Raw genomic sequence first — 27,104 nt, 5'->3', positions numbered from 1 at the left:
TTGTTGAATGAATAAATTTTTCCAAACTTTCCAAATTACATTGGAAAACAGGAATTTCTATCGTTTCTCCATCGTAATACAATTTATTATTTTTGTGCAATATATGGAGTTAAAAATGTATAAAACCCAACTACAGCAAATTATTTAATTTTTCTCACGCAAGTACAGTCAATCTTTTTTGAGAACAGATGAGTTACCACTCCACTGAAATAGTGACTCATGTAATGTTAATAAAATTTTATTTAATTATATGAAAACAGGTTGCAAACCAAAAATAAGAATTCCAGAGTGAAACCAGAAAATATGCATGGAAGGCTTTTACCTAAATTCTATTCCATATGCTGTAATAGCTACAAAGCTGAGGAAAAACAACATTAATGATTGATATTTATATTCTAGCTTCAGGATGGTTGAACTGGAATAAGAGAACTCACTTAAAGCTTATATCAACCACAACATCAAGAATTTGTAAAAATGTGTAAGAATGTGAAGATAAAAATAATGAGAAGATTACTATGTTTATCAAAAACATTGACGAAATTAGAGAACTAGATCTATATTTTACATTGGTGCTGTTGAGGAACAGCAGTCAAAAAACGTATAAACACTTTACAAAACTTTAAAAACACAAAATATTTTCGTCTTTTTAAAATTATTAAAACAAGCTATCGTATATTTCAGATTGTAATTTAAATACTGATATTTGCTGTTTTTTAATTTTAAAAATTATAAAAAACCTTTAAATGGCGGTCTTCATTTTACTAAATGTATGCAAAGAGTAGGTGGCGTTTACATCCATATACAATTACACCACTCTCAATCATAATTCTGTTTAACATTTCACCTGCTTAAATGCGTTTTCGAAAGAATGTGGAGTGAAGAGTTGAGGAGGAGGACCCAGAAAAGTGGTTTGGGATTGCGAACTGTAACACACACATGAAAGCAAGAAGAGACTTCTGTTAAAGATGGAAGGATGGGTGGATCTCTGGATGGGATTTCGAGGGCAGGTTGTGAGAGGCGATTAAATTTTTTTTGGAATTGGATGTGGAGCGCTTGTAGGTGTAACAGGTGGGGGAGGGGGGGAGGAGGTAGTAGGTGGATACAGAGAGCGAGGAGAGTTGCGTAGTATCATTTTTGGGGGAGTGTTAAAATTAAAGGTGTGGGTGTAAGGGGGTATAAATCCAGGTGACGTTGGAATAACAGGATTAGTCCTCAGATTAAGGCTGTTAGTTATGCAGCGTGTAGTTTTAGTCTATTGTGAAATTTTGTTTTCTTTGGACGGCCAGTGTTTCTATGTTGGTTTAGTTTGGTATAGCGTTTATTGGATAGGGCGGTCATAAATGGTTAGACAGAAACCATGAAGATGGACGTGGTGATGGATCCTGCAAGTAGTTCGTCCAGTAATTATTGCCTGCGTCTTGTAAAAATTGATTCTCAGGAGTCGCTAGTTGCACCAGAGAGTAAATTTATAATCTAATCCTGGTCAGCCTTAGTTTTCGTGCTACTGTTTACAGATTTGAAATAAAGTTCGACCTGCACTGTTAACCACTCATAGCAGGCCGAGCTAGTCATGCAAGACGTCAGCAAACAGAAGTCGTAGGCTGCTAGCGTCGCATTAACATGTCAGCTGCTACTCTATGCCCAGTGTACAACTACACTGTAAGGAAGTTCTGGAACTCCTTTATCCTGTGGCGTACTGAAGAGGTGGTTTTGGTTTCCAGCTCCAGTAAGGTTGCCCTCTGCCAAAGACGGCACCATCCCTTAACGTCTCTGGCAATCGCTGCATTGCAGATTCTGGTAGGAACGACACAGAAAACGCTACCATCAGCTCGAGGGCACAGAGGATGGCGAAGGGAAGTCGCTTGTCATTCTGCGAAAGGAAAACATACTTGTAAGTAGTGAGAATGAGAGACACGAACCACAGATACGTTTCCACGTGAATTAATACGGCTCTAAAACTCCCTTGACAACCATCCAACAGAAAGCATGCATCAGAATGAGATTACAAAACCTATTAACTGAGCGAAAAGGGGATTGCACCCCTGCACTATCCTCGTCCTGTTCCATGATCCGACCTATAGTCTGCTATGCCAGTGTTGCACTGATGTATTCTCCACCAACGTTCTATTACTCCCTCTAAATCGGTGAGCGTCATGCACCCTGTTCTCCCTTTCAACATCTACTTAGTTTCCCTCATTGTACCCTTTACCACCCTTATCAAATTCCCACCTCTCCTGCTACACAATGAGCACCTAAGCACATCCAACACTATCTGAAAACTCAACTTCAACATTCATATTATCTCGTCTCTAATTTGCAAACCTGGTACATCCTTGTACCGACATTCAGTGTGAACCATATAAACCTGAACTGCTTTATTGAGTCGTAACATTTGAACCTATAATGGGACACATTTACAATTTTGAGAGACAATATACAACATACATACATGCAGACATACAAGTTTCTCACAGCAAATGCTGGAAGTGCCCTTCACCAACATCGATGTACAACTGTATTCGTTTCACCATATTCCGCAGCATTCTGCGACGTGTATCCTCACCAGTGCTGTTTATTTCGTGACTCATGGCCACACGAACTTCTGCAGTTGTCCGTGGCCTGTTTCTGTAAATTCCGCCTTTAAGATATCCCCACACGAAAATATCTCGGGAGCCTGACGAGGGAGTGGGGGGGGGGGGGGGGGGAGGGGGGGAGGAGGGGATGTTGGTCAGGTGATCGGGGAGGGGCACAAATTTTTTGAGATCATCGATCACCATAGACACATGTTAAAAGTTGCATGGAAGCGCTAGACATGTGTCATGTTGCTCTATATTGTTGTAAAATACCTGTTTTGTTTCGACGTCATCCAGCTGCTCCACAAATGTATTGAAGATGCCCTTATAAACTGTAGAGTCTTCAGTCATATCAAGGAAAACGGGGACAACAATTCTGGAAGCTGACACACTCCAACCTTTTCATCATGCAGTGCTGTTTCGTGGACGATGTGGGGGTTAACACCAGCCCAGCGTCTACTGCTTCGTGTTTTGGTGTAACCTGGAAGATGCAACCATGCCTCATCTGTAAACTAAGTTATGGGGAAGCTGTTGAATTAGAAACCCCTGAAACCATCGGCAGTAACGCATTCCTTTCTGGTGATCTGTGTCTTGTATCGTTGCATCACGTGTGTGGTCGCAATGCTCTCTGACATGCACCATATGAAATGTTTGTCTCCTGGTTCCTTGGAGAGAACTTCTCTGCACATTATCAATAAATTCTACACTAAATGGTGGTCTATGTTTACAACCGTAACCGTTTAGCTCATCGGTTGCCAACAGCTTTTTTACACCTGATAAAATTGTTAGCTTTTCTGGAGCATCGCGAAATTTGAATTTTCTCTGGAGTGTCCGTCATGTCGTAATCAACGAGTTTGTCTTTCAGTGTGTTTTCACAATAACAACTCGCTCTCGAAGTGTGTACTCCATGTTCCAGCCAGTTAAAGACTGCGATCGAATCGCTAATTTGCTCGTTGTTGTCGCGCGACCCGAACTGTACACTCACAGACTCCACAATCCGTGACCAACGAGGCTACAAACGAAGTAACACGAGGCGAGAAAGCGCGGCGTTATACCGGACAAAGGACAACATGGGCAGGAACAACAGTCAACTTGGCAGAAACGGGCAGTACTTCTGGTTCTCTCAGCGCTACTGAGGTCATTAAGACAACTTCCCCGTATTTACGAGCTTTCCGAGGAAGTAGTTCATATTTATATGAATCACCCTGTATTTCACGACTACATGCCCCCCCCCCCCCCCCCCACATACGTTCCCAACCAAATTTCCTACCATTTCTCTCTCTCAGCAAACGAAATCTGCCCCGATATTTATCCGTCTATCCGTCCTAACAGCTATTACTCTTGCATACCTACACCACCCCATATGAAGGACGTGCCTTCTCCCTTCCCTCTCTATCTTTCCCTGTACCTTCTCCTCTTCATATTACAGCCATACCCACGCTTGATACTCCTCCTTGTTTGCGATCCCTCGTCCACTGCGTCCACTTCAATACATACTTACCCCCACAGATACTATCAAACGAACATTTATGCTTACAGCCATACCCTACAATTTTTTCCTGGTTCAAGTTCTTCAGCTTTTTGTGACGGTGCAGGTTACTTTTTAACATCTTTATCCGTCAGCAACGTCTATTAAATTTTTTTTTTTAATTTTTAGGGTTTCATGCCTCAACCTGTAAACACGGTAGTCTTATAGCCTTGCTTTGTCGTCTGTCTTTCTGTATGTCTGTCTGTCTATCTGTCCGACTGTCTACAACACTTTTTCTCAGGAACAAGTAGAAATATCAAGTTCAAATTTACGTCACGTATTAAAGTCTGCAATCCCTTTGTGGAGTGAAAATTTAAAGCTTCTTAGTCAATGCAATCAAAAGTTAAGGCCATATATATTACGTATTTTGATACTCGAAATCTCCCCCTTCAGAACGTATAGGGATATACCGTTGGCCTGTTGACCTAGAATAGCGAAATTTGGTAAGAAGCAAGGTTTCGCAGTACAAGCAATGAAAAAAAATCAGTCTGTCCGTCTGTTACCGGCTGGGGTGGTCGAGCGGTTCTACGCGCTACAGTCTGGAACCGAGCGACCGCTACGGTCGCAGGTTCGAATCCTGCCTCGGGCATGGATGTGTGTGATGTACTTAGGTTAGTTAGGTTTAAGTAGTTCTAAGTTCTAGGGGACTGATGACCTCAGAAGTTAAGTCCCATACTGCTCAGAGTCATTCGAACTACACTCCTGGAAATTGAAATAAGAACACCGTGAATTCATTGTCCCAGGAAGGGGAAACTTTATTGACACATTCCTGGGGTCAGATACATCACATGATCACACTGACAGAACCACAGGCACATAGACACAGGCAACAGAGCATGCACAATGTCGGCACTAGTACAGTGTATATCCACCTTTCGCAGCAATGCAGGCTGCTAATCTCCCATGGAGACGATCGTAGAGATGCTGGATGTAGTCCTGTGGAACGGCTTGCCATGCCATTTCCACCTGGCGCCTCAGTTGGACCAGCGTTCGTGCTGGACGTGCAGACCGCGTGAGACGACGCTTCATCCAGTCCCAAACATGCTCAATGGGGGACAGATCCAGAGATCTTGCTGGCCAGGGTAGTTGACTTACACCTTCTAGAGCACGTTGGGTGGCACGGGATACATGCGGACGTGCATTGTCCTGTTGGAACAGCAAGTTCCCTTGCCGGTCTAGGAATGGTAGAACGATGGGTTCGATGACGGTTTGGATGTACCGTGCACTATTCAGTGTCCCCTCGACGATCACCAGTGGTGTACGGCCAGTGTAGGAGATCGCTCCCCACACCATGATGCCGGGTGTTGGCCCTGTGTGCCTCGGTCGTATGCAGTCCTGATTGTGGCGCTCACCTGCACGGCGCCAAACACGCATACGACCATCATTGGCACCAAGGCAGAAGCGAATCTCATCGCTGAAGACGACACGTCTCCATTCGTCCCTCCATTCACGCCTGTCGCGACACCACTGGAGGCGGGCTGCACGATGTTGGGGCGTGAGCGGTAGACGGCCTAACGGTGTGCAAGACCGTAGCCCAGCTTCATGGAGACGGTTGCGAATGGTCCTCGCCGATACCCTAGGAGCAACAGTGTCCCTAATTTGCTGGGAAGTGGCGGTGCGGTCCCCTACGGCACTGCGTAGGATCCTGCGGTATGGCGTGCATCCGTGCGTCGCTGCGGTCCGGTCCCAGGTCGACGGGCACGTGCACCTTCTGCCGACCACTGGCGACAACATCGATGTACTGTGGAGACCTCACGCCCCACGTGTTGAGCAATTCGGCGGTACGTCCACCCGGCCTCCCGCATGCCCACTATACGCCCTCGCTCAAAGTCCGTCAACTGCACATACGGTTCACGTCCATGCTGTCGCGGCATGCTACCAGTGTTAAAGACTGCGATGGAGCTCCGTATGCCACGGCAAACTGGCTGACACTGACGGCGGCGGTGCACAAATGCTGCGCAGCTAGCGCCATTCGACGGCCAACACCGCGGTTCCTGGTGTGTCCGCTGTGCCGTGCGTGTGATCATTGCTTGTACAGCCCTCTCGCAGTGTCCGGAGCAAGTATGGTGGGTCTGACACACCGGTGTCAATGTGTTCTTTTTTCCATTTCCAGGAGTGTATTTTGTCCATCTGTTAGGACCCCTCTTTCTCCTGAACTGGTTGGTGTATCATATTCAAATTTATTTCACTGACTAATTGTAAGATCTATGGTTTCTTGGATCCGTAAATGATTTAAGCTTCTAAGTCAATGCAGTCAAAAGATTCGGCTATTCATGTCACATGTTTTGATACTGGTAAATTCATTCATCAAAGCCTATAAAGTACTTCTTGTTACTGTTGAATGACGAAATTTGGCAAGAATCAAGATTTCACAGTACAAGTAAAGTAAAAAAATCACAAAATTATTGAAGTGTAATTATATTACATAAAAATTTCCTTGGGTGTCGGGACAGTTCCATCAGACTGGACAAAAGCAGTAATCACACCAATCTTTAAACATGAAAACAGAAAAGATTGTAACAACTGCAGAGGTATCTCTTTAATCAGCGTTGTGGGTAAAATCTTCTCAGGTATTGCCGAAAGGAAAGTGCGAGTATTAGTTGAGGACCAATTGGATGAAAACCAGTGTGGGTTTAGGCCTCTTAGAGGTTGTCAGAACCAGATCTTTAGCTTACGGCAAATAATGGAGAAGTGTTATGAGTGGAACAGGGAATTGTATCTATGCTTCATAGATCTAGAAAAGGCATATGACCGTGTTCCTAGGAGGAAGTTATTGTTTGTTCTACGAGATTATGGAATAGGAGGCAAACTTTTGCAAGCAATTGAAGGTTTTTACATGGATAGTCAGGCAGCAGTTAGAGTTGACAGTAAATTGAGTTCATGGTTCAGAGTAGTTTCAGGGGTAAGACAAGGCTGCAACCTGTCTCCACTGTTGTTCATATCATTTATGGATCATATGTTGAAAACAATAGACTGGCTGGGTGAGATTAAGATGTGTGAACACAAAATAAGCAGTCTTGCATATGTGGATGACTTAGTTGTGATGGCAGATTCGATTGAAAGTTTGCAAAGTAATATTTCAGAGCTAGATCAGAAATGTAAGGACTATGGTATGAAGATTAGCATCTCCAAAACGAAAGTAATGGCAGTGGGAAAGAAATATAAACGGATTGAGTGCCAAATAGGAGGAACAAAGTTAGAACAGGTGGACGGTTTCAAGTACTTAGGATGCATATTCTCACAGGATGGCAACATAGTGAAAGAACTGGAAGCGAGGTGTAGCAAAGCTAATGCAGTGTGCGCTCAGCTACGATCTACTCTCTTCTGCAAGAAGGAAGTCAGTACCAAGACTAAGTTATCCGTGCACCGTTCAATCTTTCGACCAACTTTGTTGTATGGGAGCGAAAGCTGGGTGGATTCAGGTGACCTTATCAACAAGGTTGAGGTTACGGATATGAAAGTAGCTAAGATGATTGCAGGTACTAGTAGATGGGAAGAATGGCACGAGGCTGTACACAATGAGGAAATCAAAGAAAAACTGGGAATGAACTCTATAGATGTAGCAGTCAGAGCGGACAGGCTTAGATGGTGGGGTCATGTTACACGCATGGGAGAAGCAAGGTTACCCAAGAGACTGATGGATTCAGCAGTAGAGGGTAGGAGGAGTCGGGGCAGACCAAGGAGAAGGTACCTGGATTCGGTTAAGAATGATTTTGAAGTAATAGGTTTAACATCAGAAGAGGCATCTACATCTACATTTATACTCCGCAAGCCACCCAAAGGTGTGTGGCGGAGGGCACTTTACGTGCCACTGTCATTACCTCCCTTTCCTGTTCCAGTCGCGTATGGTTCGCGGGAAGAACGACTGTCTGAAAGCCTCCGTGCGCGCTCTAATCTCTCTAATTTTACATTCGTGATCTCCTCGGGAAGTATAAGTAGGGGGAAGCAATATATTCGATACCTCATCCACAAACGCACACTCTCGAAACCTGGCGATGAAGCTACACCGCGATGCAGAGCGCCTCTCTTGCAGAGTCTGCCACTTGAGTTTGCTAAACATCTCCGTAACGCTATCACGGTTACCAAATAACCCTGTGACGAAACGCGCCGCTCTTCTTTGGATCTTCTCTATCTCCTCCATCAACCCGATCTGGTACGGATCCCACACTGACGAGCAATACTCAAGTATAGGTCGAACGAGTGTTTTGTAAGCCACCTCTTTTGTTGATGGACTACATTTTCTAAGCACTCTCCCAATGAATCTCAACCTGGTACCCGCCTTACCAACAATTAATTTTATATGATCGTTCCACTTCAAATCGTTCCGCACGCATACTCCCAGATATTTTACAGAAGTAACTGCTACCAGTGTTTGTTCCGCTATCATATAATCATACGATAAAGGAGCCTTCTTTCTATGTATTCGCAATACATTACATTTGTCTATGTTAAGGGTCAGTTGCCACTCCCTGCACCAAGTGCCTATCCGCTGCAGATCTTCCTGCATTTCGCTACAATTTTCTAATGCTGCAACTTCTCTGTATACTACAGCATCATCCGCGAAAAGCCGCATGGAACTTCCGACACTATCTACTAGGTCATTTATATATACTGAGAAAAGCAATGGTCCCACAGCACTCCCCTGTGGCACGCCAGAGGTTACTTTAACGTCTGTAGACGTCTCTCCATTGATAACAACATGCTGTGTTCTGTTTGCTAAAAACTCTTCAATCCAGCCACACAGCTGGTCTGATATTCTGTAGGCTCTTACTTTGTTTATCAGGCGACAGTGCGGAACTGTATCGAACGCCTTCCGGAAGTCAAGAAAAATAGCATCTACCTGGGAGCCTGTATCTAATATTTTCTGGGTCTCATGAACAAATAAAGCGAGTTGGGTCTCACACGATCGCTGTTTCCGGAATCCATGTTGATTCCTACATAGTAGATTCTGAGTTTCCAAAAACGACATGATACTCGAGCAAAAAACATGTTCTAAAATTCTACAACAGATCGACGTCAGAGATATAGGTCTATAGTTTTTCGCATCTGCTCGACGACCCTTCTTGAAGACTGGGACTACCTGTGCTCTTTTGCAATCATTTGGAACCCTCCGTTCCTCTAGAGACTTGCGGTACACGGCTGTTAGAAAGGGGGTAAGTTCTTTGGCGTACTCTGTGTAGAATCGAATTGGTATCCCGTCAGGTCCAGTGGACTTTCCTCTGTTGAGTGATTCCAGTTGCTTTTCAATTCCTTGGACACTTATTTCGATGTCAGCCATTTCTTTGTTTGTGCGAGGATTTAGAGAAGGAACTGCAGTGCGGTCTTCCTCTGTGAAACAGCTTTGGAAAAAGGTGTTTAGTATTTCAGCTTTACGCGTGTCATACTCTGTTTCAATGCCATCATCATCCCGGAGTGTCTGGATATGCTGTTTCGAGCCACTTACTGATTTGTTAGCACTGAATAGGGGATCATGGAGGAATTTTATAAGGGGGCTATGCTCCAGACTGCACGCTGAAAGGCATAATCAGTCTTAAATGATGATGATGATGAAAAATTTCCTTTTCGGAATTATAACATAAATTCCATTCGTCATCCATCAGAAGCATAATACACAAACACTACTGCATGCAAACATAAAATGTAAGTTATACTTATGTTTTATAAGTAAATAAATTATAAGTAAATAAATATAAGTAACCCGAGGGGGAACCTGTTCCCCTACCAGGCGCGTCCCCAGGTGGCGGATAGGGGAAAGCTCTACAGATATGTAGGGTAGGTGGGAAATAAAATACCACCCGTGGACCAACACAGGACCAGAAATCCAAAGGCGACTGTCTCACATTGGGCGGTCTTTGGTCAGCGTCTGTTCCCCAGGTTAGGGGCGGCTGGGAAAAACCTCCAGGGCTAACAACCGTGGTTGTAAATTTGTGGCTCGAAGAGTCACCCTTTACATAACGCTATCAATCATGGAAGAGTGTAATGTGAAACAAATTACCCCAGGTGGACAATCCACCACACCAAGGTGCGCAAGCAGACTATCGGATTCTGGGGAGTCTGCAGCATTGCACAGAGATGAATCGGGACATGATAAGACATCAAGCAAATTGAAATGTAAAAAAACAAGTTACATAGCTACTTTCAATGTAAACTCTCTTTTAAAAACAGGAAAATTAAAACATCTTACAGATACCCTCAAACATCATAGAATACTCATAACATCACTACAAGAAACTCGATACATAGATGAAAACAATTTTGATTCCGGAGGTTTCAGAATATACAAAGGAAAGGTAGGCAAAAGAATAATGAAAAACACACCCCACCTCGGGACGGGCTTTATAATAGATAAAAGTATTTTAGACTCCATTATCAGCTTTCAATCACAATCGGAAAGACTCTCCACACTCACTTTTAAATCTGCTAATAGAGTATACACAATTGTGAATGCACATGCCCCCATAAATGAAGACAATAGGAAAAATAAGGAAAAGGTGGAACGTTTTTGGGAACAACTAGATGACGTGGTGCAAAAGATCCCAGACAAACACAACATCATACTTACGGGGGACTTCAATGCTCAAGTAGGAAAAGAGAAGAAATACAAAAATATTGTTGGAAACTACCCAGCGCACAATAGAACTAACCAAAATGGAGTCAGATTAGTAGAACTCTGCCAAGCGCATGGCTTGATCCTGAAATCCACAGCCTTTAAGAGACTACCCAGAAAACAGAAGACATGGACCTCACCAAACCCACACTTGGGTGAATTTCAACTTGATCATGTGGCGATAAAATGGAAACACCATACAGAAATACAAAATGTCAAAGTACTCAGAGGAGCAAACTTGGATTCTGATCACTATCTTTCTAAAATAAAACTCAAAATTATCCCCAAAAGGAAAGATAGAAACAGTAAACCCAAAAGCAGAAGATACGATCCAGAAAAGATAATGAATTCGAAGGAGTTTCCCCTCGCAACTCAAGATATAAGGAACCAAAATTGGGATCAAATGAAGGAAAGCCTACTAACCTAAGCTGAACAAATAGCACCTATAACCAAAATCAAAAAACACGCATGGTGGACAGAGGAATGTGACAAACTTATTGAGCAAAGAAAGAAAGCATGGCAACAGATGCAATCTCAGAAAAATGAATATAATAGGCAAAATTTCCTGAGTGTAAGAAAACTAGTGAGTAAAAACCTCAAAAGAATTAAAAAAGCACAAGAAGATCAACTCCTTTTGCAGATCAACGAAGACTTCAACAAAAACAAGACTAGGAGCTTTTACAGAACTTTTAAACAAAAAATAACCAAGTACAGCCCACCGACACTCCAATTACAAGATAAAAATGGTAATATTGCACACAACAACATGGATAATTGCAAAATTTTGAGGGAATATTTCAGAAACCTTCTCAACTGTAAAGAACCAATTGAAAAAATGGATTTCAGCAACTCAACTTCAACAAGTCCTAACTCAGAACCACCCACCGTCGAGGAACTACAATCAATCATTTTGAATCTCAAAAACTATAAGGCTTCGGGAGAGAACCAAATTACAGCTGAACTGTGGTAAAAAGGTCAATAGAAATGCCATAGAATCTCTCCAAAACATATTTGAAGAAATATGGAAAACAGAAAGAATTCCGGATGAATGGAAGATGGCCCTCATTCACCCAATTCATAAGAGGGGATCCAGAACAGACCCCAACAATTACAGAGGGATTTCGCTCCTTGACGTAACATACAAAATACTGTCTAAAGACCTTTTGAACAGAGCAGAACCCCAGCTAGATTGTCAACTTGGAGAATACCAGGCAGGCTTCAGGAAGGGAAGATCCTGCCCAGAACAAATTCTAAACCTCAAAAATCTTATGGCCTACCAAAAATCGAGAGCAAAAGCGTATGTCATCACATTCATTGACTTTCAAAAGGCGTACGACTCCATAGACAGGGAATCTCTAATCTCCATATTAAAAGAATTGAACCTAGACAATAAAACTACAAACCTAATTAGAGAAACCATCACCAACACATACTCCAAAATTAAATTTATTGGAGAACTCTCAGACCTATTTGAGATAAAAACTGGAGTACGACAAGGTGATGGACTCTCTCCATTGTTATTTAACTGTGCCCTAGAAAAAATAGTAAGAGAATGGAACAAGAAAATCAATAGTGGAATCCGACTAGGAACAAAAAACAAAGGCATCAAGGTTAATTGCCTAGCATTTGCAGATGATATGGCCCTACTAGCTGAAACATGGGAAGAAGCCAAAGAACAGATCCTCGAATTACAGAAACAAGCAGAGAAAATAGGCCTTAAAATTTCTTTTGAAAAAACCAAAATAATCACAAATATAAAAAAGCCAATGAAATATCTTAAAGTAAGAGACCAAAAGATCGAAATTGTTAAAGAATTCAAATATCTTGGTGAATGGATTAGCTGGAACGCCCTTGAGAAAAAAGCAATAGAATTAAGAAGAAACAAAGTTGAACTAGCCTTTCAGCTTACTAAAAATACTTATAATAAAAAGTCCCTCTCATGGAATTCAAAAATAAAACATTACAACACTGTCATTAAACCAGAAGCACTATATGCAGCTGAGACATTATCTATCACTAACCATGGCCCAATTGAAAGGCTAGAGATCAAAGAAAGAAAAATATTGAGAAAAATTTTAGGCCCCAAATTTCAAACTAATTCATACCAAAAATGAAACACTCTACAAAACCACAGAAAACTTTCGGATACAATGAGGAAAAGAAGAATTGAGTTTTATGGGCACATTCTCAGAATGAACCCAAATATACTTACAAAAAGAATGTTTGACTACTTCAGGAATAAAAAATCCAAACCAAATTGGTTTATCCAAACAGAGAAAGACTTAAGAGAACTACACATCACAGAAAAAATGCTCACAGACAGGACCGCAAAAATGATAAGCAAAGACAGAAAAGAGGGATTCCAGCTCCAAAATAGAAAGAAAAGAACGATTGTCATCTCGGATGAGGAAAGAAAAGCAAGATCAGAAAGAATGAAGCAGTACTGGGCGAAAAGAAAGGCACAGAACACACAGAAGTGATTGATTCAACGTACCCCAAAGTTGGGTGAAACGAAGAAGAAGAAGAAGAAATATAAGTAAATAATTATAAGTAAATAAAGTAAATGTGTAAGTAAATAAATTATAAGTAAATAAAACATATTTTATTAAATCTTCTGTATCTACATATACACTCCTGGAAATGGAAAAAAGAACACATTGACACCGGTGTGTCAGACCCACCATACTTGCTCCGGACACTGCGAGAGAGCTGTACAAGCAATGATCACACGCACGGCACAGCGGACACACCAGGAACCGCGGTGTTGGCCGTCGAATGGCGCTAGCTGCGCAGCATTTGTGAACCGCCGCCGTCAGTGTCAGCCAGTTTGCCGTGGCATACGGAGCTCCATCGCAGTCTTTAACACTGGTAGCATGCCGCGACAGCGTGGACGTGAACCGTATGTGCAGTTGACGGACTTTGAGAGAGGGCATATAGTGGGCATGCGGGAGGCCGGGTGGACGTACCGCCGAATTGCTCAACACGTGGGGCGTGAGGTCTCCACAGTACATCGATGTTGTCGCCAGTGGTCGGCGGAAGGTGCACGTGCCCGCCGACCTGGGACCGGACCGCGGCGACGCACGGATGCACGCCAAGACCGTAGGATCCTACGCAGTGCCGTAGGGGACCGCACCGCCACTTCCCAGCAAATTAGGGACACTGTTGCTCCTGGGGTATCGGCGAGGACCATTCGCAACCGTCTCCATGAAGCTGGGCTACGGTCCCGCACACCGTTAGGCCGTCTTCCGCTCACGCCCCAACATCGTGCAGCCCGCCTCCAGTGGTGTCGCGACAGGCGTGAATGGACGGACGAATGGAGACGTGTCGTCTTCAGCGATGAGATTCGCTTCTGCTTTGGTGCCAATGATGGTCGTATGCGTGTTTGGCGCCGTGCAGGTGAGCGCCACAATCACGACTGCATACGACCGAGGCACACAGGGCCAACACCCGGCATCATGGTGTGGGGAGCGATCTCCTACACTGGCCGTACACCACTGGTGATCGTCGAGGGGACACTGAATAGTGCACGGTCCATCGAAACCGTCATCGAACCCATCGTTCTACCATTCCTAGACCGGCAAGGGAACTTGCTGTTCCAACAGGACTATGCACGTCCGCATGTATCCCGTGCCACCCAACGTGCTCTAGAAGGTGTAAGTCAACTACCCTGGCCAGCAAGATCTCCGGATCTGTCCCCCATTGAGCATGTTTGGGACTGGATGAAGCGTCGTCTCACGCGGTCTGCACGTCCAGCACGAACGCTGGTCCAACTGAGGCGCCAGGTGGAAATGGCATGGCAAGCCGTTCCACAGGACTACATCCAGCATCCCTACGATCGTCTCCATGGGAGAATAGCAGCCTGCATTGCTGCGAAAGGTGGATATACACTGTACTAGTGCCGACATTGTGCATGCTCTGTTGCCTGTGTCTATGTGCCTGTGGTTCAGTCAGTGTGATCATGTGATGTATCTGAGCCCAGGAAAGTGTCAATAAAGTTTCCCCTTCCTGGGACAACGAATTCACGGTGTTCTTATTTCAATTTCCAGGAGTGTATAATATGAAGACCCCTGTTCGCTTCTCTTGGTATGTCCAGCCTAGAATGAGTAACTACTGTTGAGGTTTCGGCATGGTCTCAGAATTCCTGAGGCTCATATATGGTATGGCGGATAAGGTGGGCAGCAATCAGCGGTTGTTTTGCTGATGATGCTGTGGTGTACGGTAAGGTGTCGAATTTGAGTGACTATAGGAGGATATGAGATGATTTTGACAAAATTTCTGCTTGGTATCATGAATGGCAGTTGGCTCTAAATGAAGAAAAATGAGTTAATGGGGATGAGTAGAAAAAAAACTGTAATGTTCGGATACAGAATTAGAAGTGTCCTGCTTCAGACTGTTACTTCGCTTAAATATCTGGGCGTAAGGCTGCAGCAGGTACTGAGAGATGAAGAAGCTAGCACAGGATGCAGTAACATGGAGAGCTGCATCAAACCAGTCTCAGGACTGAAGACCACAACAACAACAACAACGTTGCCAAGCGATATGAAGTCGAATGAGTACTTGAGGATAGTAGAAGGGAAGGTGAATGGTCTACTTCGGTTTATTGGGCTAATTCCAGGAAAGTATCGTTCATTTGTAAAATAGACTGCATATAGGATGCTAGTGCAACCTATTCTTGAGTACTGCTCGAATGTTTGAGATCCATAACAGGTCGGCTTAAAGGAAGGTGTCCAAGAAATTCAGAGGCGAGTTGCTAGGTTTGTTTGTTACCTATAGCATCGAACAACACGCAAGTGTTACAGGGAAGCTTCGGGAACTCAAAAGGGAATGCCTCAAGGGAAGGCAACGTTCTTTTCGAGGGAGACTACTGAGGAAATTTAGAGGGCCAGCATTTTATCTGATTGCAGAACAATTCCGTTGCCTGCAACATACATTGTGCGTGAGGGCCACAAAGATAAGATACGATAAATTAGGATTTATACGGAGGCATATACCTACTCTTTTTTCCTCTCGTTCTATTTGGGAGTGGAAGAGGAAAGGAATTGACTAGTAGTGGCACAGGATATCCTCCGCCAAGCACCGTAATGCGGATTATGAGGTATCGATATAGAAGTAAAAAAAATGTTTTGCTATTTATCACGGTATATACACTCCTGGAAATGGAAAAAAGAACACATTGACACCGGTGTGTCAGACCCACCATACTTGCTCTGGACACTGCGAGAGGGCTGTACAAGCAATGATCACATGCACGGCACAGCGGACACACCAGGAACCGCGGTGTTGGCCGTCGAATGGCGCTAGCTGCGCAGCATTTGTGCACCGCCGCCGTCAGTGTCAGCCAGTTTGCCGTGGCATACGGAGCTCCATCGCAGTCTTTAACACTGGTAGCATGCCGCGACAGCGTGGACGTGAACCGTATGTGCAGTTGACGGACTTTGAGCGAGGGCGTATAGTGGGCATGCGGGAGGCCGGGTGGACGTACCGCCGAATTGCTCAACACGTGGGGCGTGAGGTCTCCACAGTACATCGATGTTGTCGCCAGTGGTCGGCGGAAGGTGCACGTGCCCGTCGACCTGGGACCGGACCGAAGCGACGCACGGATGCACGCCAAGACCGTAGGATCCCACGCAGTGCCGTAGGGGACCGCACCGCCATTTCCCAGCAAATTAGGGACACTGTTGCTCCTGGGGTATCGGCGAGGACCATTCGCAACCGTCTCCATGAAGCTGGGCTACGGTCCCGCACACCGTTAGGCCGTCTTCCGCTCACGCCCCAACATCGTGCAGCCCGCCTCCAGTGGTGTCGCGACAGGCGTGAATGGAGGGACGAATGGAGACGTGTCGTCTTCAGCGATGAGAGTCGCTTCTGCCTTGGTGCCAATGATGGTCGTATGCGTGTTTGGCGCCGTGCAGGTGAGCGCCACAATCACGACTGCATACGACCGAGGCACACAGGGCCAACACCCGGCATCATGGTGTGGGGAGCGATCTCCTACACTGGCCGTACACCACTGGTGATCGTCGAGGGGACACTGAATAGTGCACGGTCCATCGAAACCGTCATCGAACCCATCGTTCTACCATTCCTAGACCGGCAAGGGAACTTGCTGTTCCAACAGGACTATGCACGTCCGCATGTATCCCGTGCCACCCAACGTGCTCTAGAAGGTGTAAGTCAACTACCCTGGCCAGCAAGATCTCCGGATCTGTCCCCCATTGAGCATGTTTGGGACTGGATGAAGCGTCGTCTCACGCGGTCTGCACGTCCAGCACGAACGCTGGTCCAACTGAGGCGCCAGGTGGAAATGGCATGGCAAGCCGTTCCACAGGACTACATCCAGCATCTCTACGATCGTCTCCATGGGAGAACAGCCGCCTGCATTGCTGCGAAAGGTGGATATACACTGTACTAGTGCCGACATTGTGCATGCTCTGTTGCCTGTGTCTATGTGCCTGTGGTTCTGTCAGTGTGATCATGTGATGTATCTGACCCCAGGAATGTGTCAATAAAGTTTCCCCTTCCTGGGACAATGAATTCATGGTGTTCTTATTTCAATTTCCAGGAGTGTAGTTTCGATCTTACGCATATTTTAGACTTTTCAGCTATTCGTACCGCTGGCAGCCCAATGAGGAGAATGAAACAATGAATCTTTTTTATTCTGCAGACCATATTTCCTAAGACAAAGTGCGTCACAGAAAAGAACCAGAAAAGACATCTTAAAATCACCAGAAGTTGTTATTTTAACAATTTTTATTGTTTTCTACTAGTTTCGATCTCAAGTGATGGTCATGTTGACAAATATTATCAACATAACACGAGGAAATGGTTCAATGACATCAAAAGTATAGCGAGAACACAGAAGCTCCTATACCAGCGGTTCTCAACCTGGAGGTAATAACTCCCTGAGGGGTAAAATGAAATTTTCTGAGGGATAAAAAGTAAACGATTTGATTCTGTTTCAGTCACTAAACTAAATTATTTTCAAAAGATCATTACTATTATCACAACTTTGTAAGACTCTAATATTGATTATATAAGTCATCAATAACCACTTTTTTTCAATTAGTAGTACTAATGTGGTGGACGTTACAGGTTCCTCACGTGGTCTACCCACTACACACGTATGTTGTGCTTTGTCCTGTACATCGCTGATGATAAAAGAGAGACATATACGTAACCAACGATAAATATTTCAAGAAAATGTTCTCCAATTTAAAGGTAGAAACTGCAGTGATTCAGAAACTGCTTCATAACTCGCTTTGAAACAGATAAATGAATTAATTGACAGCACAACAAGCCAGTAACTATAAGTTGTGCACTATAGTGTTGTGCACAGTTTTATTATCATTTTTATAAGAGTGGTTAGATTCAAAGCATTAACAGCCTGAAGTCGTCCAAATCTGCCAGTTCAGAAGTAAGGAGCACAGCAATGAAGTGATTTAGGAACAGTAACTATAGTGCACACATTTGAACTTGTTTGATTTAAAATGGAGTTGCTGCGAGCAGGTCAAGAAAGTGCCACAATGGAAAGCGGCAATGGAGGGGGAGCATGCTTTGTAACAAGCGTCTGCACTCACTGTAAGTAGTTAGCTTTCCTTTTCTGAGAAGGAGTTGTGATGCACCGCGAATTCCTCACACATGCACATATGCACATACAAACACACATACACAAACTAAATATAATTCATCTTTTATCATTTTAAAAATAAAAGTGTTCCGAGAAAACTCTTTATTCTACACTTTAGTTAGGTGCTAAAGTTGATGATAAGGTTGGGTGTGGGGGAGGGGGCAGCAGATGGCAGGCCGTGGGGATGGTGGTACTAGCTAATGTCTGATTCCACTAAGAATGGTTAGAAATCTACATCTACATCTACATCCATACTTCGCAAGCCACCTGATGGTGTGTGGCGGAGGGTACCTTGAGTACCACTATCGGTTCTCCCCTCTATTCCAGTCTCTTATTGTTCGTGGAAAGAAAGATTGTCGGTATGCCTCTGTGTGGGCTCCAATATCTCTGATTTTATCCTCATGGTCTCTTCGCGAGATATACGTAGGAGGAAGCAATATACTGGTTGACTCCTCTGTGAAGGTATGTTCTCGAAAATTCAATAAAAGCCCGTACCGAGCTACTGAGCGTCTCTGCTGCAGAGTCTTCCGCTGGAGTTTATCTATCATCTCCGTAACGCTTTAGCGATTACTAAATGATCCTGTAACGAAGCGCGCTGCTCTCCGTTGGATCTTCTCTATCCCTTCTATCAACCCTATCTGGTACGGATCCCACACTGGTCGGCAGTATTCAAGCAGTGGGCGAACAAGTGTACTTTGTTTCGTATTACACTTCCTTAGGATTCTTCCAATGAATCTCAGTCTGGCATCTGCTTTATGGACGATTAATTTTGTATGGTCGTTCCATTTTAAATCACTCCTAATGCCTATTCCCAGATAATTTATGGAATTAACTGTTTCCAGTTGCTGACCTGTTATATTGTAGCTAAATGATAAGGATCTATCTTTCTGTTTTCGCAGCATATTACACTTGTCTACATTGAGATTCAATTGCCACTCCCTGCAGCATGCGTCAATTCGTTGCAGATCCTCCTGCATTTCAGTACAATTTTCCATTGTTACAGCCTCTCGATATACTACACCATCATCTGCAAAAAGCCGCAGTGATCTTCTGATGTTATCCACAAGGTCATTTATATACACTCCTGGAAATGGAAAAAAGAACACATTGACACCGGTGTGTCAGACCCACCATACTTGCTCTGGACACTGCGAGAGGGCTGTACAAGCAATGGTCACACGCACGGCACAGCGGACACACCAGGAACCGCGGTGTTGGCCGTCGAATGGCGCTAGCTGCGCAGCATTTGTGCACCGCCGCCGTCAGTGTCAGCCAGTTTGCCGTGGCATACGGAGCTCCATCGCAGTCTTTACCACTGGTAGCATGCCGCGACAGCGTGGACGTGAACCGTATGTGCAGTTGACGGACTTTGAGCGAGGGTGTATAGTGGGCATGCGGGAGGCCGGGTGGACGTACCGCCGAATTGCTCAACACGTGGGGCGTGAGGTCTCCACAGTACATCGATGTTGTCGCCAGTGGTCGGCGGAAGGTGCACGTGCCCGTCGACCTGGGACCGGACCGCAGCGACGCACGGATGCACGCCAAGACCGTAGGATCCTACGCAGTGCCGAAGGGGACCGCACCGCCACTTCCCAGCAAATTAGGGACACTGTTGCTCCTGGGGTATCGGCGAGGACCATTCGCAACCGTCTCCATGAAGCTGGGCTACGGTCCCGCACACCGTTAGGCCGTCTTCCGCTCACGCCCCAACATCGTGCAGCCCGCCTCCAGTTGTGTCGCGACAGGCGTGAATGAAGGGACGAATGGAGACGTGTCGTCTTCAGCGATGAGAGTCGCTTCTGCCTTGGTGCCAATGATGGTCGTATGCGTGTTTGGCCCCGTGCAGGTGAGCGCCACAATCACGACTGCATACGACCGAGGCACACAGGGCCAACACCTGGCATCATGGTGTGGGGAGCGATCTCCTACACTGGCCGTACACCACTGGTGATCGTCGAGGGGACACTGAATAGTGCACGGTACATCCAAACCGTCATCGAACTCATCGTTCTACCATTCCTAGACCGGCAAGGGAACTTGCTGTTCCAACAGGACTATGCACGTCCGCATGTATCCCGTGCCACCCAACGTGCTCTGGAAGTTGTAAGTCAACTACCCTGGCCAGCAAGATCTCCGGATCTGTCCCCCATTGAGCATGTTTGGGACTGGATGAAGCGTCGTCTCACGCGGTCTGCACGTCCAGCACGAACGCTGGTCCAACTGAGGCGCCAGGTGGAAATGGCATGGCAAGCCGTTCCACAGGACTACATCCAGCATCTCTACGATCGTCTCCATGGGAGAACAGCCGCCTGCATTGCTGCAAAAGGTGGATATACACTGTACTAGTGCCGACATTGTGCATGCTCTGTTGCCTGTGTCTATGTGCCTGTGGTTCTGTCAGTGTGATCATGTGATGTATCTGACCCCAGGAATGTGTCAATAAAGTTTCCCCTTCCTGGGACAATGAATTCACGGTGTTCTTATTTCAATTTCCAGGAGTGTATATTGTGAGTAGCAACTGTCCTACGACACTCCCCTGCGGCACACCTGAAATCACTCTTACTTCGGAAGACTTCTCGACATTGAGAATGACATGCTACGTCAAAGCGGTAGGTGGATCAAAACAAAATGTTCAGACACTATGTGACCAAAATGGTACTGCAACAGAGGATGACAGACTAAAGGCCGAAATACTAAACGTCTTTTTCCAAAGCTGTTTCACAGAGGAAGACTGCACTGTAGTTCGTTCTCTAGATAGTCGCACAGATGACAAAATGGTAGATATCGAAATAGATGACAGAGGGATAGAAAAACATCTAAAATTGCTCAAAAGAGGAAAGGCCGCTGGACCTGATGGGATACCAGTTCGATTTTACACAGAGTACGCGAAGGAACTTGCCCCCCTTCTTGCAACGGTGTACCGTAGGTCTCTAGAAGAGCGTAGCGTTCCAAACAATTGGAAAAGGGCACAGGTCATTCCCGTTTTCACGAAGGGTCGACGAACAGATGTGCAGAACTATAGACCTATACCTGTAACGTCGATCAGTTGTAGAATTTTGGAACACGTATTGTGTTCGAGTATAATGACTTTTCTGGAGACTAGAAATCTACTCTGTAGGACATTTTCTGTTATTAAAACAAATTTCAGAACAACACATTTTATTACACAAATCTGTACTCGTTACTACTCTGAACAAACATTAGACTTTATAGCGCAGTTCTGGAATAGAAGACAGTCACTTTAGTCTCAACAAAACTATGCCACAAACAATACGTTCTTTCTTTATATTGTTGTTTCTACCGATAGCATCTTCCTGTACAATGTTTTTGCCGCTACCCGGTATAAATTGAGAGCTTGTGAGTTTATGATAGCTAATCCTTAATAAAGTATGGGTTAAAGACGAAGAACCTACAATTTTAACAGCGATTAGGAGGAGCAATATTGTCTTCTCTAATTAAGAGGAAAACCCATGTATTTATTGTGCTAAAGTTGTGTGTTTGTTCCCAAGAAAAGTAATATAGAATGTCGCTTTCGATAAATCACACAGACTTCAGCGCTCACTTCCCTGTTAATTCTGAGTTACGAAAACATAAATTCAGAGACTTGACATCTAAATTGCCATTTTACAAAGTCTGTTGTGTTTTAGCGAAAAGAGAAAAGCCTTAAATTATGGGGAAGTAGTTAAAGATGCAATGATCAGTATCACGGAATCTCTGTTAGACAGTCACAAAGATAAATTTGCGCCTAGAACAGATTTCTAAAAATTTAGAATCTCAGTTATATCAGGACTTGAAAGAGTATGATTATTATTCACTTCTGTCTGATGGAAGCACAGAAATTTCCGATATAGGGGAGTCGTTTGTTTTTTAGGATGGTCTTTCATGATTTCGTGTTAAGAAGGAGTTTGTAAAAGTCTTGCCACTTCATGAGCGTGAGACATATTTAATACATTCCTGAAAGATGCGAGAGGTAGCCAAGTCTCCTGCCTAAACTTGTTGCTGTAACAACAGATGGGCTGCCCTCAAGGACTCGAAAGAGTAATGGATTTCTTGCTGCTTATGCTAAGGATGGTTCCAGAATTTCTAGTAACTCCTGTAGAGAAACTACAGCCGATGGGCAATAAAATTCTTTCGAGCTTCCAGCAGCAGCGAGCGGTTTAAAATCCACGAGCTTTCGGTCCAGTAATCCTCGGCCACTGTCAAGTGTTGACATTCTTTTGTTGCTTTTGTCGTCCTTCACATAGCCGCACTGCCTTCCGTGACGTCACATTTTCACTTATGAGCAGCGTCAAGGAAATATCGATCCAGCCTGACAGACTCACATTTAGATGACACATTAAGAACAGCTCGTTCCAGGTACACATCAGATGTTTCTGAACTTACAGCGATTGTGCAGTACTAAATTTCACGTTAATTATGTAAGTTGTAAATCCAAGCTATTTTAATTATAATTCTTTGAAATACTATTATAGTACTATACGTTTGTGTTAGCAGCAATTGCAGTAGAAATGCTAAAACAGCGACTATGCTCACGGCAGCAAAAGCCTCACCTTAGGCATGAGTTAAATGTGCTAAAACAATAAACACATAAGAAAGTTGGACAGCACTGATGTACACTGTTGTTCAATTTCTTGACATCAAATGAACAACTTATGAGTACCCCACGAAAGCAGCTCCGAATTACTGTCGGAAAACTGGTAAACATCGGAAAGCCACAAAATTGTTTACCAGTATACCGTTCACTTTTAAGTATGAGGCCAAGCCAGCCCGGTTAGCCGTGCATTCTAACACCTGGAGGATTAGTGTATATTGCTCCCTCCTACGTATATCTCGCGAAGAGATCACGAGGATAAAATCAAAGAGATTAGAGACCACACAGAGGCATAGCGACAATCTTTCTTTCCACGAACGAGACTGGAATAGAAGGGAGAACCGATAGAGGTACTCAAGGTACCCTCCGCCACACACCGTCAGGTGGCTTACGGAGTATGGATGTAGATGTAGATGTAGATGATTAACTAAGTGCCAGGGCCGGCACCACAACTATATAAGCAAAGTGGCGAAGAGAAATCCCGTAAAAGAAGCGAACAGTGCAATTCAAGTACATGTGTAAAGGAATGAAAGAACTACAAGTGTGTAGTGGTCGGGCTCATTAGCCGGAATCTGACTTTTCTTCGGAGAATTCGCCCTAGGAGGCAATATAAAGAAACTTAATAATTTTTTCTTATTGATAAATGTATAGATAATTATTCGACTCTCATACCGAAGATTCATTTGAAAAGTATTTAACACTGCCATGTTCCGTAGATCATTTTCGGGGTTATTTTATCGATATGATGTGGAACAAGTCAGATTACAAGATATATATACACACATGAATAGCTCTAATATTAATATTACTGAAATTTTTAGTTCTACACATGCAATTACATTTAGAGGTACTTTTTTTTTTTACCAGTTCAGAAACAGAAACTCGTCCATGAAATAAAAGGAGTTGTCCAAAAGGAATAATTTTAAGCTAGATTTAAAACTTGATCTGCTACCTGCCAGACACTTTATGTTGTTGGGAAAATGATCAAAGATTTTTGTTGCTGCATAATGTACTCCTTTTTGAGCAACTGACAGCTTCAATAACGGATAGGAAAGGTCATTTTTTCCTCTAGTGTTGTACATATGAACATCGCTGTTCTCACGAATTGAGTGAATTATTTATAAAGAATTTCATTAGCGAATATATATACTCTGATGGTGCAGTTAAAATACGTAACTCCTTGAATAGGTGCCCACATAACATCCTTGGGTGAACACCACTAATTGTTCTCACTGCTCTCTTTTGTGCAATCACCCCAGAAAACTATTCCATAAGACATTATCGAGTGGAAATATACAAAGTACGTTAGGAGGCTGATCTGTTTATTACCAAGACTAGTGATTATACGAAGAACGAAAGAAGATGAACTTAATTGCTTGAGAAGTCCAGTAATATGCTTCTTCCAGTTCAGATTGTCATCAATGTGAACACTGGAAATTTGGAGAAATCTACCCTCTTAACTGAACCCTGTTCATATGCTACATCAATTTTCGGTATGGCTCTGTTTGGTGTACTGAACTGGATATAGTGAGTTTTTTTCAAAATTAAGGGAGAGTCCATTTTCTGAGACTCACTTAATAATTCGTTGGAAGATATCCTTAACACTATTTTCAGCTGCTTTTTCTGGAGTGGGATCTATTATAACACTTGTGTCATCTGCAAAAAGTACTAGTTCTGCTTGCTGAATGTTAAGTGAGAGACCATTCACATGAATGAGGAACAGCAGATGACCCAAAATTGAACCCTGTGGGACTCCCTTTGTGATAACTCCCCATTCACTAGAATTTACAAACCTCCTAAGATTATTTGTGTTATTCAGCACAACTTTTTGCTTTCTGTTTGTTAAGTATGATTCAAACCAACTTCGTGTCTAGCCTTCAATTCCATAAAAACTGAGTTTTTCTAAGAGTGTGACATGATCCACACAGTCAAATGCCTTGGAAAGATCACAAAAAATACCAACTGGTGATAATTGGTTATTTAGGGCTTGTGCTATTTGATGGGTAAATGTGTAGATAGCATTCTCAGTCGAGTAACCCTTCCAGAATCTCAACTGTGACATGCTGAGTAAATTATTTTCACTTAAATGTGAGACTACTTCTGAATACATAACTTTTTCGAATATTTTAGAAAATGAAGTCAGCAATGAGACCGGTCTATAATTATTTAAGTCACTCTTGCCCTCTTTCTTATGAAGAGGTTTGACAATTGCACATTTCAATCTGTCTGGAAAAATTCCCTGTGTCAGCGAAACATTATATATATCACTAAGGACTCCATTTATTAAATTAGAACAACACTCCAATATTCTGTTAGAAACCCCACAACATCACATGATCTCATGTTTTTCAGAATATTTATAATTCCCTTAATTTCATTGGGGGGTGTTGGTCCTATTTCTAAAGGCCTAAAGTCCTGGGGAGTGACATTTTAATACATGAAACTTCTCATTCTGGATTTTAATACATTTTTTTTTGCTTCTTCAACTTTTACCCTATTTTTGCTGCTACATTCAGAAAGTGATTGTTCAAAGTACTTGCAACTTGTGAATTATAACTCAAAAGATCATCATTAAGCATTATTGCTACGGTATGCTGTGCATTGTCAGGCTGACCAGTCTCCCGTTTGACAATACTACATTCAGTTTTAATCTTATTATCCGCATTATTAATTTCTGTCAGAACATTACGTCAGCACATTACTTTTAATACTCAGTGGCTTAGTTTCCACAGTTGACCTTTACCTCTGTCGCAACGGCACTTCACACGAAATATTTATTACGCGACATTCATACTAACTCTCACTTCAAAATTATGAGACCAGCTGACTAAGTTTTTAACAACTGAACAGGGCGGTTACGCGTCACTCTTTACACCTCCTCAAGTGTCACTTTGAACTGACTACTAAAATGGATGGGTTAAGAACCCCTCATAGACCATTGTACGCCATTATTTTTGACTCCCTACGTACAGTCACTGTGGTATTACTTTGGAACTCCCGAGTGATTACTTCAACTGATTTCGTTGTACTCTTGAGGATTACACTCCGGAATGCTCGATGGTCACAGTTCGTCAGTACATGAGGTCTGATTAAGTCTGTCTGATTTCGGTTTAGCTGCGGTTGTCCATTCGTGTTTCCACTTCACATAATCAGGTGAAAGCCAGTGGATAGTCCGCCTTCTAAGTCACTGAGCTCTTCCGACAGTCCAATTCTGCTGTTCCTGCTTCTCTACTGACAACGCAGGACTCCCTGCCTCGTTTTATAATGGCACGTCAGCCTCTCATGACATCCAGTGGTCGATTCCGCTTTACAGAAGGGGGTCCTGATAGTTCAGATAGTGTACTTATGAGGAACTAATAGTGTACTTAGTGCTTCTTCGATCGTGTGCTCCAATTTTTTACAGTAAATCATGGAATTCCTTTAGATAAGCTAAATCATTATGGCTTGAGTGGGGCAGTACACAAATGGTTTAATTCATACTTAACTGGAAGAATGCAGAAAGTTGAAATAAGTGGTTCATGTAATGTTAAAACAACAGCTGATTCCTCAAACTGGAGGGCTATCAAGCACGGGGTCCCACAGGGTTTGGTCTTAGGTCCTTTACTGTTCTTGATATACATTAATGACTTACCATTCCACAATGATGAAGATGCTAAGTTAGTTCTTTTTGCTGATGATACAAGTATAGTAATAACATCCAAAAACCAAGAACTAAGCGATGTAATTTTAAATGATGTTTTTCACAAAATTATTAAGTGGTTCTCAGCAAACGGACTCGCTTTAAATTTTGATAAAACGCAGTATATACAGTTCCGTACAGTAAATGGCACAACTCCAGTAATAAATATAGACTTTGAACGGAAGTCTGTAGCTAAGGTAGAATTTTCAAATTTTTAGGTGTGTCCATTGATGAGAGGTTAAACTGGTCTGCTGAAATGTCTGAGTTCAGCTACGTATGCTATTAGGGTTATTGCAAATTTTGGTGATAAGAATCTCATTAAATTAGCTTACTGTGCCTACTTTCATTCACTGCTTTCGTATGGCATCATATTCTGGGGTAATTCATCGTTGGGTAGAAAAGTATTCATTGCTCAAAAACGTGTAATCAGAATAATTGCTGGAGCCCACCCACGGTCATCCTGCAGACATCTATTTAAGGATCTAGGGATCCTCACAGT

At 43.5% G+C, this 27,104-nt stretch overlaps 1 protein-coding gene across 1 annotated transcript in view; it reads right to left on the bottom strand.

Moving 5' to 3' along the window:
- Positions 1-1,407: 1,407 nt before the first annotated feature.
- Positions 1,408-27,104, bottom strand: part of LOC124606822 (solute carrier family 22 member 7-like) — a 138,346-nt gene continuing 112,649 nt past the window's right edge. Inside the window, exon 9 of the mRNA XM_047138891.1 lies at positions 1,408-1,870. Within this exon, the coding sequence (XP_046994847.1) occupies positions 1,682-1,870 (189 nt within the window). The 3' untranslated portion in view covers positions 1,408-1,681. The remainder of the gene's footprint in view (positions 1,871-27,104) is intronic.

This window comes from Schistocerca americana, chromosome 3 (assembly GCF_021461395.2).
Source record: "Schistocerca americana isolate TAMUIC-IGC-003095 chromosome 3, iqSchAmer2.1, whole genome shotgun sequence".
Lineage (NCBI taxonomy): Eukaryota > Metazoa > Arthropoda > Insecta > Orthoptera > Acrididae > Schistocerca > Schistocerca americana.
Note: the sequence above shows the minus strand (reverse complement) of the source record. Positions and strands in the feature narration are given on the sequence as shown.